General features: G+C 33.1%; 1 protein-coding gene and 1 long non-coding RNA gene across 2 annotated transcripts; one reads left to right on the plus strand and one right to left on the minus strand.

Moving 5' to 3' along the window:
* Positions 1–3,094: 3,094 nt before the first annotated feature.
* Positions 3,095–6,265, minus strand: LOC145970230 (uncharacterized). Its single transcript, XR_014438355.1, has 3 exons — positions 5,955–6,265; positions 3,428–3,623; positions 3,095–3,367 (listed from the first exon to the last, which is right to left on the minus strand). It is a non-coding gene; the product is annotated as an uncharacterized LOC145970230 (long non-coding RNA).
* Positions 6,266–10,165: 3,900 nt separating this feature from the next.
* On the plus strand, positions 10,166–16,099 carry Eif3a (eukaryotic translation initiation factor 3 subunit A). The gene is made up of 5 exons (XM_083095814.1): positions 10,166–10,515; positions 12,239–14,962; positions 15,073–15,404; positions 15,612–15,796; positions 15,896–16,099. Exons 1-5 carry the CDS (start codon positions 10,467–10,469, stop codon positions 15,990–15,992), a joined length of 3,387 nt encoding a protein of 1,128 aa, XP_082951940.1. The 5' UTR covers positions 10,166–10,466; the 3' UTR covers positions 15,993–16,099.
* Positions 16,100–16,748: the final 649 nt, after the last annotated feature.

The following is a 16,748-nucleotide window of genomic DNA, read 5'->3' on the forward strand; positions in this document are numbered from 1 at the left end:
TAAAATATTAATGTTAGATTATAATTAAAATACAATTATAACTATTTATAATTTATAATTTACAAATTACAAATTTATGATGCTATCAATATCAAATAATAATATTCCATTTATTCAAATATTTAATAACATCGATATAATAATTTGATATTGATAGCATTAACATTTGGATTTAATATTATATTTGATTTAATACACATATATTTTTAAGTTTTAAAATAAAATATAACATGTTAAGATTTCTTAAACGTTAATAATTATGCAATTTCTTTAATATTTCTGAAGATAATTTTGATAATTTAAATTTCACTTTTAAAACATTTTTATTTTTAAAACATGTTATATTTATTTTTACCACGTTTTTAAAAATAAATTCAACTTAATTAAAATAATTTTAATTTACCCCCAGGATTATTGGAATATTAAAAGAAAGAATGAATCTTAATAGCCCTAACAACCCTACTATTAAAGGATTCTAATAATTTTAATAGCTCTAACAATCCTACTATTACAGAATTCTAATGATCTTAAGAGCCCTAACAACCCTAATATTAATAGAAGAATTCTAATGATTTTACTTAATAGCCTTAACAATCCTACTTCCTGATTAACTAAAATTATTCGAGATTTGAGGAACCTATCTCATCACCTCACCTAATCATGTATATATTTTAGTCACGTGCCCTAACCGCGTGTCCTAACCGCATACCCTAACCGTACTCTTCAGGCCAGTTGAACCTACCTTTCGTTGATCCTGGCCACTTTCTTTCTCGATCTCTAATCAGAGATCGAAGAAGGAGATAATTACTCCTTCTTTTGCCGGATAATTACCGGCAAAAGAGCGTAAAATATTTACGCTCATTTAGTAACGATCGTTCGATTTCACGATCGTTCGTTAAATATTGAATATAACTTTATTTTAACTGAAATAAAGCCAAATTACTACAAATTTCTATAAATTATATTTTATAATAAAATATAAAATTAATGTGTGTATTTATCATATTACAAATTATTTAATTAATTAATCATTTGGCTTTATATTAAGTTAAAGTAAAGTTTAAAAACAATATCTACAAACAAATTCTACGATGGATGAGCTATGAGCAATTAGAAGATAAGTGCGTATTATAAGAATAAATTAGCATGAAAAATTGATAAAATTGATAATTGTTAATGCGGATCCTTTATTTAATAAATTAGACAAAATCTTTACAAAAAAATCTTTTCTTGATCTCTTCTTTTTTTAATTAATATTTCAATATATTTCCGCAATAGATGTAAAGCATAAGTTCGAAAGAACTTATTAAAATTATTTAATTTAATTTAATTAATATAATTTAATTATTTAATGTAATTTATTTAATTTAATCCATCCTAGCTCATCCATTTTAAGGCAACGGATTTATCTACAATCTACAATCTACATCTACATCTACATCTGCAATCTCTACGAATCCGTTACCTTAAAGTTAAATAAAATTTTTTTCACTCACCGGCACTGATGCGCAACAGCGGAGTTGTTATCGAAGCTAGTTGTCTGTAACATACAAATATAAAATTCATTTATAATAATGCTCACAAAATGCAATTAATATTTTAAAAAATTTTTATCGCGCGGAATTTTATAACCAATGTGTAAAATAATAAGCAGATAAATACGTATGGAAAAATTTTATAAATTTTTGGAACTGTTTTTAAATAGAAAATTTTATATGACTTTTATAAAAATCTTTCTCTTTAATTCATTTAAATAATAAGATCGAATTATTGTTCGTTTATAACAAGTTAACGATTTATAACAATTAATATATAAATAATAGATATTCACCATCAGGTTGCTCCGCCGATGTAAGATGCCTCTCCCAGGCCTCCTCCTCCTCTCATGTTGTTGACACGCGATACTTTTAACGACACTCCCGCACTCGCGAGCGATATTTTTATATCGCTATTTCCACTATTTTACGCGCGATACTTAACGGTGTCCGCACTATTTCGGTACGATAAAAAATTTTCTATTTGATCGCGCGATGTATATACTTAATATGTATATACTTTGAACGGCACTCCCGGTTTCGGTACGAGCGAAAATCCCATTTCACTTACGAAAATCAGCTTCGAGTCAACAAGTCGGGAATGCAACGATACAACGAGCAAGGACTAAGCCCAAACCGGAAAGAAGACGAAACGATTGACGGAAATAAAGGAAAATGAAGTTCATCAACTCTTTTTCGCGCATAATTATCCTATCTCGTATCGAACCTGGACCCGCTAAGCACGATTTCAAGTACTCCGCCCGGACATATTATGCCTCCCGCGGTTGCTACATGTTACACCAGGCTGGTAGACGGCAAAAGAAGAGGATACCCACATTTTTTAAATGCTAACATTCAGCAATTTAGAAAATGGGGAGGCAACCCCTTTTACCGAGCGAAAATCGTGCTTAGGGGACTCCACTCGACTCCTCGACAGGGTTAACACACGCAGTGCGTGTGGCTGTAGACGAGCAAAAAGAAGGGGCCCATTGACGACCATCCCGAGCAATCGATCGAGTTCTAACTAATTCGGGTCGAATCACTTGACGAAGCACGAAGCACGAAGCGCGAGTGTACGTTGCATAGCAACGTGTGCAAACTCGAAACACCCAGTTAGTTGGCATCAAAAGTAGAGACTCGTGACAATAAATGAAATTGGGATTTTATATAGAAAGGTCCAAAAGTTCCGCGAAAACGCGACGACGCGAGAATACTACAACGCGAAAACGCGGTAACGAAGCGCTTGCCGTCCGCGGCACGTTGACGGCACCGACGACGCGAAAGGGTACTTAGCTTCCCATTCAGGTACCTTAAGATTTATCATAAATAGAAAAATTTAAAATAAACCTCAAGGCACCATCCAAGTACTAAGCCCTCCCACCGCGACAAGGTGTACCCCATGGGAGGGTTATATTATATATAATACATAATTTGAAATTTATTTTGTAATACAGTACATAAATTTAAATTCGCAAATATAAACGATAAATAAAAATATAAATGATAAAAGAAAATCTATTATATAAAGCAATATTCAAAATAATTGGTTTTAAAACTAATTATTGCGCGCAATTAATTTTTACTTTTAAATAGATATATTTTAATGTTATAAATCGCGTAATTACAAAATAATTTATATTTCTTATAGATATAAACTTTTAAAAATATGATCCCACACGGAACTTGACATCCATTGGACGTCCATACAACTTCCAAAACTCCATACGACATCTATGTCCATGGTGGATATTGAATAGATTTCTAATGGAAGTCCATATTACCTCTCATGGTAGATATCTTCTACAAATCCATCATGGATGTCTACTGGATATCTGTTATGGATATATGATAGATTTTTACATACATATATCTCTAATAGAACTCCATATTACCTCCATAGTAGATGTCATCTACAAATCCATCATGGATGTCTATTGGACATCTGTTATGGATATATGACAGGTTTCTACATACAATCTCTAATAGAACTCCATATTACCTCCATGCTAGATGTCATCTACAAATCCATCATGGATGTCTACTGGACATCTGTTATTGATGTATGATAGATTTCTACATATTATTTCTCTAAAAAGCAAAAAATTTAATTTTTATTTAAAATTCTTAGCTAATGTTTTAAAAGTATACTTATAAATTTGTTATTATATACTCCTTAAAATATCTATAATTACTCCATATAACGTGCATATGACATCCATAAAAACTCCACAAAATATTTATAATTACTCCATATAACATACATATGACATCCATGAAAACTCCATGAAATATCTATGATTACTCTTTATATGGATGTCATATGTATGTTATACGGAATAATTATAGATATATTTAGTGAAGATTTCATGGATGTCATATGTATACATTATATGGAATAATTATAGATATTTTGTGGAACTTTTATGGATGACTAATAGAAATTAATTAGAAGTTATATTGATTTATCATAGATGTTGTTTTACTTACAAAAACAGAGCTATCACTTATATAAATTGTTGAATTTATAATATTTACTCATCATATAATATATATATTTACGTGTATTAAATACAAAAAAACATTCATATTATATTTTGTATTTGGTATACAATTATACAGTGATATGTACATAAAAAGGAGAAACTAATTACTTAAATTAAACAATTTATAAAAATGATAGCTTTATTTCTCTTAATTTCCCACACGGAACATGACATCCGTTGGAGGTCCATATAATCTCCATACCTCCATGTATCCTCTATCTCCACGGTGGATGTTCAATGGATCTCTAATAGAAATCCATATTATCTCCGGTAGATGTCGTTTGTAAATTCATCATGGATGTCCATTAGACATCGGTTATGGATGTATGATAGATGTGTACACATTTCTCTTAACATAAATGATGTTTATTAATTATTTTTCCTAGTATTGGTAAATATTATTTTTTGTTACTTTATCTTATATCTCACTAATAATTATAGTCAGTGGAAGTAAAATTTCACTGTAAAATCAGTAATCGCGCTAGTTCGTTCGTTTACCGCTATGGTGCGCTATTTTTCTCGTACTTGAGTTTTAGTCATGAGAATTATATAAAGCTTGCAAAAGGTGACAGATAAAATTAAAAGTATTACTTCGATCTAATTTCTGATACAGTTTCAATAGAGGAACTTCAGATATTAAATCGATTTTATAAGTCGGACAAGTAAATGTCCGGCCAATAAACGAAAATGATACGTTCATTATCTATTTGTTACTCCATATAACGTACATATGACATCCCTGGAGTCGATTCTTGAGGGTCTGGCCAACTCTCTGGAAGGAATCGATTGGGAGTCTGCCCAGTGGATTGGGGCCTGGTCGGAGCGATGCTCGGTAACCTGGAGCAACAGCTCAGGGAGAGCAGGATATCGGCCGGACATTTACTTGTCCGACTTATAAAATCGATTTAATATCTGAAGTTCCTCTATTGAAACTGTATCAGAAATTAGATCGAAGTAATACTTTTAATCCATGAAAGCTCGACAAAATATCTATAATTACTCCATATAACGTACATATGACATCCATGAACGCTTCATTCAATATCTATAATTACTCCATATAACGTACATATGACATCTATGAATGCGTCTAATGGATGTCGAATGGAGGTATGAAATGCGGAACTGTGGATGTCTAGTAGATGTTTACGGGACGTTTCATGGACATCTAATGGAGGTTTCGAATCTCCATGGTAGACGTCTAGTGGACATCCATTAGAGGTTTTTGTTCCGTGTGGGTATAAATAAAAAAATTTATATATTTTTATATACGAAATATTTAAATAAATATATTAATATGAAATGTTTTATAAAATATAAGAAGTATCTGAAAATATTAATTAATAAAAAATTTTATAAATGTTTTAATTATTTTAAAATAAAATGGAATATTTTTTATAAGTATATGTATTATATATGTTACAATTTAAAACCACTATCAAAGAAATAAAATGAAACGAGAAATATGTATATTTTGAATATATATACTATTGATAAATGATTTATATATTGTTGCGTCCGCGGAACGATATATATCGAACGCGCGCGACACAATCGGCATACGCTGACGCTCGTGCACTCGTAAATAATAACGCGATTTAAGGTGCACAAGAATTTTAATAAATCGCGAGTAACATACAAGAATTCAGAATAATCGTAGAACGGATCACAAATAGACGCGCGTCCGCACAACTTGACAGCTGGGCTCAGACTCTTTGACAGTCGTTGTTTATAACAATATCTTGACAACGCGCGCGGAAACGATCTTCTTCGAAAGAATTCACCGAGTGACGAATACATTTAGCGGGACGGGACGCGGGGACGCAACAATATAATAAATAACGAATGTGATAAATAATTAATATTAATGACTTACATCATATCTTATTGATCCATCCATTTCCAAAAACCTTCTTTTTTCTTGTACTTTCTTCTCCCTTTCCTCGTGGCACGTCAATCCTCGTTACACTAATTTGAATTCCTCGCTGCACTTACACTCATACACGAAAAGTTCCTCGTTGCACTTGCAATTGTGTTTAGAGAAAGAATTTGATAATATATGGAACGTCTCACATCACTACCTCACTGCTCAAGAGCTACTGAGCGAATGATCGTAAGTCAGAAACATTACCGCGTACTGTTTATATCGCCAAGGTTGACTATGTAAAGGAAGAATTTGATAATATATGAAACGTCTCACATCCCTACTTTACTGCCCAAGGCTACTGTGCGAATGATAATAAAGCCGTGTAACGTATTATCAATAGCGCGATACTGTTTATTAAGGTCGAACACGGTGTTATTGATAATTCTCTCGTTGCCGAAATATTTTCTGTAATATGAAATATTCGCTCGCGGAATATTAAATTATAGAAGTATTTTAATTTATTGATTAAGATTAATTGATTATTTATTAAACTATTCATCATGAAGTCTTTTGTTATGCTAATTATTTGCATTTATAATTCGATTGTTTTATATATATTTCGTGTTCCCTCATAATCCAAATTATGTTTAGATTGTCAAGTAAAATGGTAAAGTAATACGGATGAAATATATTTGACTTTAAGTATTAAAATAATAATTATTGCCCGTAAAGATCGCAATAATCGAAATGATTATTTGATATTTTGGATTTGTATCACTTAATCGATTCTCGATTAAATTGTATACATCGTGAAATATGCATTTCGATCTATTTCATATCTATCGTCGCGACGTAATTTTACGTATTATTTAACATATATGAAATTAAGTATTAACCATATCAAATTATTTCTCAATGTATTTATCAAATCAATCGCGTTTAGAAAAAGAATTTGACGGAGCTTCTCGCGTCATTTTTCTGCTCAAGTATCATTGCGCGAATGATAAGAACCATAACACTTGTAAATATCAATGCGTTATATGTTGCAAAGATCGAACGCGGTATTATTATTAATTTGTTGCAAAAATATTTTATATATTATGACATATATATCTACTCGATATATGAAACTAATGTAGAGAAGTATTTTAAATTATTAATTTATTATACGATTGATGTATCACAAATCTTTTTGTTAATTACTCGATCATGCGATTTCACTGTCAGGCTAAAGAAACGATAACAAAATAAATGCATTTAGTCAAGTTAATAATTTTTGATTAATAATTTGTTTTCTGTGTATAATATATGTCTTAATTATTATATAGATAAAAGATTAAAATGAATTTTTTTAAGGGAGAGAGAGAGAGAGAGAGAGAGGAAGAGAGATTTATATATTAAAATAATTTTAAGTACTGTATTATATAATATCAATTACTAATAATACTTAGCCGTAAATTGAGCTTTGATGTTCATCAATGTTTTTAAGTAATTAGATTTTAATTAGTAATGCATATATAAAATTTGTCAAAATGATTCTTCTGAGGTATCAGTATATAAAGCTCCAAAAATGCTCCAAAAATACAGACATTGCAAAATATTTCAAATGCTTTTTTCTTTATATAAGATATGTTTTCGAAAGTTGAACTCTTCATATAGCAAACATATTTTATAATATTTTACTATAGTTTTTATAATAGCAAAATATTACTAAATTATAAAATGTGACATAATTAAAAAATATTATTATTAACGGATCGTATATAATTGCAAGCTGTTTTTTCGTTCTTACTGTGCATTTTTATCCAACGCATCCTCTTTTTCAAATCTTTAGATTGTTATGGGTTGTTGCATTCTCAAGACCATAGGCACTTGTCGTGTTTCTTTCTTCTTATGATGTTTATCGTGATGATTAATATCTTCTAGCCATTTATAGTTAGGAATTCTTAAAAAGTGTTCAAATCACACAAAATCTTTTTTCTACTCTCTCAATTGCTATTTCTTTTACTTCTGATTTATTTAATTTGAAATATTATATATAATATATATGTATTTTTGTGTATCTCTCTTAGTCTGATTCTTCCCCTTCGACCTGTCCGGCATGGGTGACCCTACCGGTAACTACCACCGGTATTCATGGTTTCATATTTAAGATCATAAATAAAATTTGGAAATGATCGTAAGTCAGAAACATTACCGCGGTACTGTTTATATCGCCAAGGTTGACTGTAAAGAAAGAATTTGATAATATGTGAAACGTCTCTCACGTCACTACTCAAGCTCACTGTGCGAATGATAATAAAGCCGTGTAACATATTAACAATAGCGCGATACTGTTTATCAAGGTCGAACACGGTGTTATTGATAATTCTCTCGTTGCCGAAATATTTTCTGTAATATAAAATATTCGTGCGCTGAATATTAAATTATAGAAGCATTTTAATTTATTAATTAAGATTAATTGATTATTTATTAAACTATTCATCATGAAGTCTTTCGTTATGCTAATTATTTGCATCTATAATTCGATTGTTTTACTTTGTGTTCTCTCATAATCCAAATTATTTTTAGATTTTCAAGTAGAATGATAAAGTAACACGGATGAAATATATTTGTGACTCTAGGTATTGAAATAATAATTATTGTCCGTAAAGATCGCAACGATCGAAGCGATTATTTAACATTCTGGATTCATATCATTTAATCGATTCTCGATTAAATTGTACATTGTTTAATTAACAAGGATTGAGAAAATTTAAAGTATTTAAAGTATATTTAGATTGTCAAGTAGAATGATAAAGTAACACGGATGGAATATATTTGTGACTCTAAGTATTAAAATAATAATTATTATCCGTAAAGATTGCAAACATCGATGTGATTATTTAATATGTTGGATTCCTATCACATTAAATCGATTCTCGATTAAATTGTATATTATATGTTTAATTAACCAGGATTGAGAAAATTTAAAGCATTGGTCGAAATATATTTAATTCTAATATTGTTAAAGAAATATTATAATAAGCATCGATGATCAAAAGATCATAATATATTTAATTCTCTTGTCCCCTTTCATGTATCTCCTGTTTTAATTTTTATTCGCAGTAATGAATGATTACGATTCGATAAATATTTATCGTTGCGATACAGTTTCATGTCGTTTATCAAAAGTTAATTAATTTTTAATTCTTAATATTTATAGCAAATTATGTTTCGATACTAATCGTAATCGTGTTTAGTACAAAAATTATAATATACGAAGCGTTTCTCATCACTACTTTATTACTCGAGAGTCACCGTGCGAATGATGACAAAGCCGTGACATGTATAGCGCGCTTATTATACGTCGCCAAGGCCAAACATGATATTATTGATAATTCTCTGCCGAAATATTTTACGTACTACATATACACGCGGAATTTTAAATTATAGAGGTATATTTTATTTTAAATTAATTATTAAACGATTGATGTATCACGGAACCTTTTGTTATGCTAATGATTTGAATTTATTCGATTGTTTTACCGCGCTTTTCCGAAGTCAAATTTTATAATATTTAGTTTTGCATTTTAAAAGACTGATTTAGAGTGAACTAAATAAATAAATAAATGATGTTGAGAAAAAGAAAAAGAAGACACATAAATAAATAAATAATAGCGTGAAAAGAGAGAACATACTAATATTTTTATATAATAAATTATTATTAATTAAATTATTTATATTTTTATTTATATTATTTATATTATCAGAGGGACATATATGTTATCCTCTGAGAACATTCGTGGACATTGGTTTTGTAGTTCATGTCCACGTTTTTAATGTCCATAGAGGGAGTATCGCTTCCAGGGATCACCTAAAAGCAGGCCATGACATCTCTCAGTCTTCTCTCTGCATCTATTATTCCCTAGTGTTACGCCTACAGAGCCACCAATCGCTAAAGGTTGCCAGCACTGAATCTTATGGCGTTTTCGAATGGTCCGGTTTCATCGGACCCGGGGTAGTTTACTAGACGTCATTGATCAATCACAGTCATTCTTCTGAAGAATGTATGGTTACATTCTTCAGAAGAATGACTGTGATTGGTCAATGACGTCTAGTAAACTACCCCGGGTCGGATCAAACCCGACCATTCGAAAACGCCATTAGCTTGCTAACTTCTATTCATTGGCGAAACTACGTAACAATAAATGTAACCTGCGAATGATCGCTGTGTATGACATGCGATTACACAATTTTTTAAAAACGTGAGAACCTGTCATCGTCGGATGCGATTCGTTTCAATTGTTATACAAGATTACATTTTAACCAACGTATTACGGGAAGCCATCTTTCCTTGGTGACCGCCTCTCTTATCCGGTACACTGTGGTCATGTCATAAGCTTGCTACACGCGGTTGGGTAAAGATCGTATTTAATACGTGTTATTGCGCAAATCGGAATTTCAAAGTCGTCAACGAGCTTTCATTATCTTCTAAACGGTATTATTGCACGACTATAGTCACAGGTACGTCAAGGAATTATGGCGCGATACGGGCAGCGACCTGAAAACGCCCTGAAACGGGCGAATGGTAAGTCACGGTTCCGCCTCATGTCTTGTACGACGTGACATGGCCGATAGCATTAAGTTCTAACGTCGTGCGTGAAAAGAAAAAAAAAAAAAGAACCCACGCCTCTTTCGCACGGAAAACGCGAGTCTCGACGAATTCAGGGATCCGAGAACTCTGGCTTGTGGATGTAATTTCGTCAAACGTCGATTATTGAGCGTTGAGCGTTACTTCATGTAATTCAAGACATCTATCTATCCGTTGTTTCCTTCGAGAATACTTTTTTCATGACCATATGCATTCGCGTTATCATTCTTACAAGCCTTATAATCATCGGAGTTATCGTAGAAGGTCATAAAAAATTATATATCTTTTTTAAATTCGAGAACAAAAAAATGCTTTTTAAGATTGTATATAAAGCAGTTTTTTGCATTTTTGTATTCAACAAAGATATACGAGATATATATTGACATTTTAAGTTTTGGAAATATGTTTGCATCATATTTTACTATATTAATTTTCTATTTAGTATTGTATATGTGAAGGATAAAAGTTAGTTTTTTTTATATTAATTAGGTTGATATGAAAATAATGCAGGTTTCAAACTCTTGACTTTGTAAATACATATCTTAGCTCTCAATGTAAACTTTATTAATCAAAATAAGAACTATTAGAATCCATACACTTTTGCCAACGAGAAACAAGTTTATTAATTCCAGTTGCATAAAATTCTGAAGTCCTGGAACCGATGAATTTCTTTAAAGGCACTTTTGACAGCTGTTTGGTTGTCAAAGATTTTCTTTCGAAAGAAATTGTCCAGATGCATGAAAAAGTGATAGTCAGTTGGTCTGGTGATAAGCTGAGTAAGGTAGAGTCACGTCAAAATGTTGTCATCAACTTGAGGAAATGCGTAAAAAATTAACAACATCAGCATCCAACATTGGCTAATAAAAAGGGCCCAATTCTTCTCCACGACAATGCCTGATCATATGTCTCGTGAATCATGTTACAAAAAGCGAACTGGGATACAAGACTCTACCTCATCCACCTTACTCACCAGACCTCTCGTCAACTGACTATCACTTTTTCATACATCTGGATAATTTCCTTCAAGAGAAAATCTTTGACCAAGCAGCTGCCAAAAGCTCTTTTGAAGAGTTCATCGGTTCCAGGACTTCAGAATTTTATGCAACTGGAATTAATAAACTTGTTTCTCGTTTGCAAAAGTGTATAGATTCTAATGGTTCTTATTTTATTAATAAAGTTTACGTTGAGCTGAAATATGTCTTTACAAAGTCAAGAGTTTGAAACCTGCATTATTTTCGTACCAACTTATTATTATTAATCTTCTTTTAAAATGTCATTATATTTTGTTATAATAAAATGTTATTTAAAATGTCATCATATTTTGTTATATAAGCATAACAAATAACTGATATTAGTAGGAAATACTTATGACAATTAATTCTTTCATCTTTTTTTTTCCATTGTTCTTTCTATATTTGAATATATACTTTTATTTCATTTTCAAAAAGTATAGTATTTATAAAAAGAATACATAAATAAAAAGAATACATTTTTATCACTATTTTTAATTATGTCAGTATCATATATTTTTTGGCATATTTATATTTGTTCTAGTTAATTTTTTGAATTGTAGTTATGTATTATAAATTTCTATAATTAAGAAAGTTATTTTAAATTGAATATAATTGTTGCACTGATACTTTTCTTCTTTTTTAAACAGAATTTATTGAAGTGGGCAAATCGGCTCGAGCGTTAGATACATTGCAAGAAGTCTTCCGTAATAAAAAATGGACATACAATTGGTCAGAGTCTGTATTGGAGCCGATAATGTTCAAGTATCTGGATCTCTGTGTAGAATTGAAGAAATCGCACATAGCGAAGGAAGGTCTATTCCAATACAGAAATATGTTCCAATCTGTCAATGTCGGGAGTTTAGAGAATGTGATACGTGGCTATTTGAGAATGGCTGAAGAAAAGACAAATGCGGCACGTAAACAGAGTCAGCAAGCTGTAATCGATATTGACGATCTTGATAATCTTGCTACACCCGAAAGCATCTTACTTTCGGCGGTTAGCGGAGAGGACGCGCAAGATAGAAGCGATCGTACTATTTTGACGCCTTGGGTAAAGTTTTTATGGGAATCGTACTGCCAATGCTTGGAGTTGCTCAGAACTAATGCACATGTAGAAACTCTTTATCATGATATTGCGCGTATGGCCTTCCAGTTTTGTCTTGAGTATAATCGTAAGACTGAATTTCGTAAATTATGCGAAAAGTTACGAAAACATCTTGAGGAAATATGTAAACTGCCGCCACTTGTGTCGAATGTTTCTATGAATAAAGCAGAGACACAACAGTTAAATCTAGAGACTAGATTAAATCAATTAGATTCTGCAATACAAATGGAATTGTGGCAGGAAGCTTTTAAATCTTCAGAGGATGTACATGGTATGATGAATCTATCGAAGAAACTTCCTGTACCAAAAACGATGGCTAATTACTATCAGAAACTCGCTATGGTTTTTTGGAAGGCTGGCAATTATCTATTTCACGCGGCCGCGTTATTCAAACTTTTACAACTCTCTCGTGAAATGAAAAAGAATATGTCCTCGGAAGAACAGCAGCGAATGGCCAACCGTGTATTATTGGCAACGTTATCGATACCGTTGCCATCTGCGCACCCGGAATTTGATCGCTTCATAGAGACAGATAAGAGCCCATTGGAAAAAGCTCAGAAACTCGCGACTCTTTTGGGCCTCTCGCAACCACCAACACGCGTTTCTTTATTGAAAGATATCGTCCGTTTAAACGTTGTTAGTCTCGCATCACCGCAGTTACAGGAATTGTACTCGTGGTTAGAGGTGGAGTTTCATCCATTGGAACTTTGTAGCAGAGTCGATTCCGTTATTCAAACATTACAAGCGGACGAAAACAGCCCATTGATTCAATACATCCCAGCTCTGCAAGATGTAACACTTGTGCGTCTCGTTCATCAGATCTCCCAAGTCTATCAAACTATACAATTTTCCAGACTTTTAGAACTCGCTAAATTCACGGTGGATTTTCATCTCGAGCGTCTTTTAGTGGACTGCGTGCGTTACAACGATATGCAAATCAGAATAGATCACGGCAAATCATGTGTTCACTTCGGAGTGGACCTCTCGGAGGCTCAACGAGAAGATCATCCGGACGGTCCGGTGCTACAAGCGATGCCCTCCGAACAAATACGCTGCCAGTTGGTGAACATGGCAACTGTGTTGCATCGTGCCATTAATGTAATAAATCCCAGTAAAAAGAAACACGAACATGAGAAGCTACGTAGCGCGATGGTCGCTCACTATCATGAGACTAAGACGAAAGAACATCAGAGAATATTGGGCAGGCACAAGATCATCGAGGAACGAAAAGAGTACATAGAGCACATCAATACAGTCCGTGAAGAAGAGGAGATGCGCCGACAGGAAGAACTTCAGCGGCAGCAAATGCTAGCGGAACAAAAGCGGCTGGAGCACGAGCGCGAGGAACGTGAGCGAAAACGTCAGCAGAGTGAGATTCAACAGATCAAGGATCGCCATCTCAAGGAAAAGATGCAACAGATTTCGCAAACAAGTCATGGGCAGAAGGTGCTTAAGAAATTGGACGAGGACGAGATCAAGAAGCTGGACGCGGAGCAGATCGCAGCGCGGGAAGCTGAAGAACTGCAAAAGGAGCGCAGGGAGATGCAACAGAAACTCAAATCCCAAGAGAAGAAAGTCGATTATCTGGAGCGTGCCAAGCGACTTGAAGAGATTCCGTTGCTAGAGAAAGCTGTACAAGAGAGAATGCAACAAGCGAAACAACTTTGGCGGCAACAAGAGGATGAACGAATCGCCGCGGCTATCGAAGAGAGGCAGGAGGCTGTTGCGACTCAAGAACGCCTGGCACGCATGAAAGAAGATCACGATATTTTCTTAAATAAGATCTCAGCTGAACGTAAGAACATACATCTGGAAAAACTGAAGGAATTTGAGAAATTGTTGAATGAAGAACGTGCCAAGCGATTATTGAAACGCAAAATGGAACGTAAGATCGAACGTAAAGCGAAATGGGAGAAAGAACGCGCGGAAGCTGCGGAACGAAGACGTCTCGAGGAATTGCGCATCAAACAGGAAGAAGAGAAGAAACGTCTGGAGGAGGAAAGGGCTAAGAGGGAAGAGGAAGAGAGAATTAGACGGGCCGAAGAAGAAGCCAGGGAAGCCGAACGTTTGGCTAAGCTGAAGAAGCAAGCCGAAATTATCAGAGCCAAGGAAGCCGAGATTGAACGTAAATTAGAAGAGGAACGCCAGAGAGATAAAGAACTAACATCAACTTGGCGACGTATAGATAGAGATAATGACCGTGACCGTGACCGTGATCGTGATCGTGACCGTGACCGCGATCGTGACCGTGATGCTCCGAAATCCAGTAAGCATATTCTTTTATTTTCATATTCTTTTTGATACATGCGTTTTTTAATATATGTGAACATATATATACCAATAAAATTTAATTCATCTTACTTTTGTCCTTACTAGCAATGGAATCATGGCGACGCAATGCCGATAAGGATTCCGACGGACTCAAAAACGAAACAGATCGTTGGAGGAAACGTGATGACAAGATTGAAGATTCTTCGTGGAAGAAAACGGAACGACGCGACATAGATAAATGGAGAAGAAACGACGACTCCGACAGATGGAAGAAAGACACTATGGATAAATGGAGAAAAGATGATAACTACGACAAGGATGATTTAAGAGATCGAGATAGATTGGACAATCGTGGTTTTGACAAAAGGGATGACCGTGAGCGTGACCGTGACCGTGATCGCGATCGCGAACGTGATCGCGGAATGGATGGACGTGGAGTAAGTATACATTCCTCACGAAGAGCATTATATTCCATACAGTGTTCTGTGTAAATAATATTCTCTTCTCTTTTATTCTTATTTTCTATATTATTTTATATTTTATTGGTTATATTGATCACATATTATTTATTTTCTTGCTATCTAAATATGTATATGTATATTGTTTTTAGAAAAATAATTTCATTTAATTAATTACAATTACAGATACGCGAAGTTTCACGTGATACGATACGCGATGATCGAGATCGAGATCGCGGTAGAATGTCCGATCGTCGTGGCGGTTATCGTGAACGTCGTGATGATCCAATCAGGGAATCGCGAAACACCAATCAGGATTGGCGAAAACGCGACCCGCCTCAAGAATCCCCTAGAGAACCACCCAAGCGCGAGTAAGTATAGTTATATGCATACATCATAATAACTGCGTTATTAATCGCATCGTGAAATTTTAGTTTTTTTTTAATTTAAAAAATTTTTGTGTTTCCCAGACGAGATGATCGTAAAGATGATAGACTTCCACCTAGATCCGACGACAGAAGACGACCATTGGAAGATGATGGCTGGTCAAAAGTCAGTCGGCGCTAACATCGGATTCCCAAATTATATATGTTTATTCTTTAAGAGGAATCCACATAATATGTGGATGGAGTTTTTATCAGATATGGAAATAATAAATACTCTATCCAATTCTATTGTTTTGTGTGTGATTTTCTTCTTCCAGACAAAAAATATGTCAGGGAAAGCATAAAGTTAATCAATGTAATCGATTCGCGCGATACACGAGAGAACTCTTTTTAGTACTCGTTCACATATGTATTACCCAATGTATCTATACGTTTATATAATTTTTTATATTATACATATGTATATAAGACACGAGATAATACAAAAATCTAACAAAGGAGTAAAATAATGCAAGAATTTTTTTAATATCTTCGTTGTTGAAGTTAATTAAGTTGACTTTTTTTTTAAATATGTAAAATGATTAATGTATTTTATTAACGTCTAATTAAAATGTTTCGTTTTTCCAATTTACTCGTGCATTTTATTCAATGCAATTAACACTGAAAATTACATGAATATACATTATGTAATACATATCTAAATAAATACTAAAGAATTGCTTCTTTCATATATCATATAATTGTTTATATTAATTGCATATTTATGCATTGAATAAAATGTATAACAGGAATTAAAGAAATAAAATATTTTGGTTAGAGGTATGATAATATATTGATCACTGTACAAAATACAGGAATGACAATATATACATTTTGAGATATCCAATCGATTTAATTTATCTAATCTGATCTAATGATGAAGACTAAAGAAATCTGA

This window comes from Camponotus vicinus, unplaced genomic scaffold (genome assembly GCF_025532165.1).
Source record: "Camponotus vicinus isolate PSW18456_S1 unplaced genomic scaffold, iyCamVici1.0 SCAF_4, whole genome shotgun sequence".
Lineage (NCBI taxonomy): Eukaryota > Metazoa > Arthropoda > Insecta > Hymenoptera > Formicidae > Camponotus > Camponotus vicinus.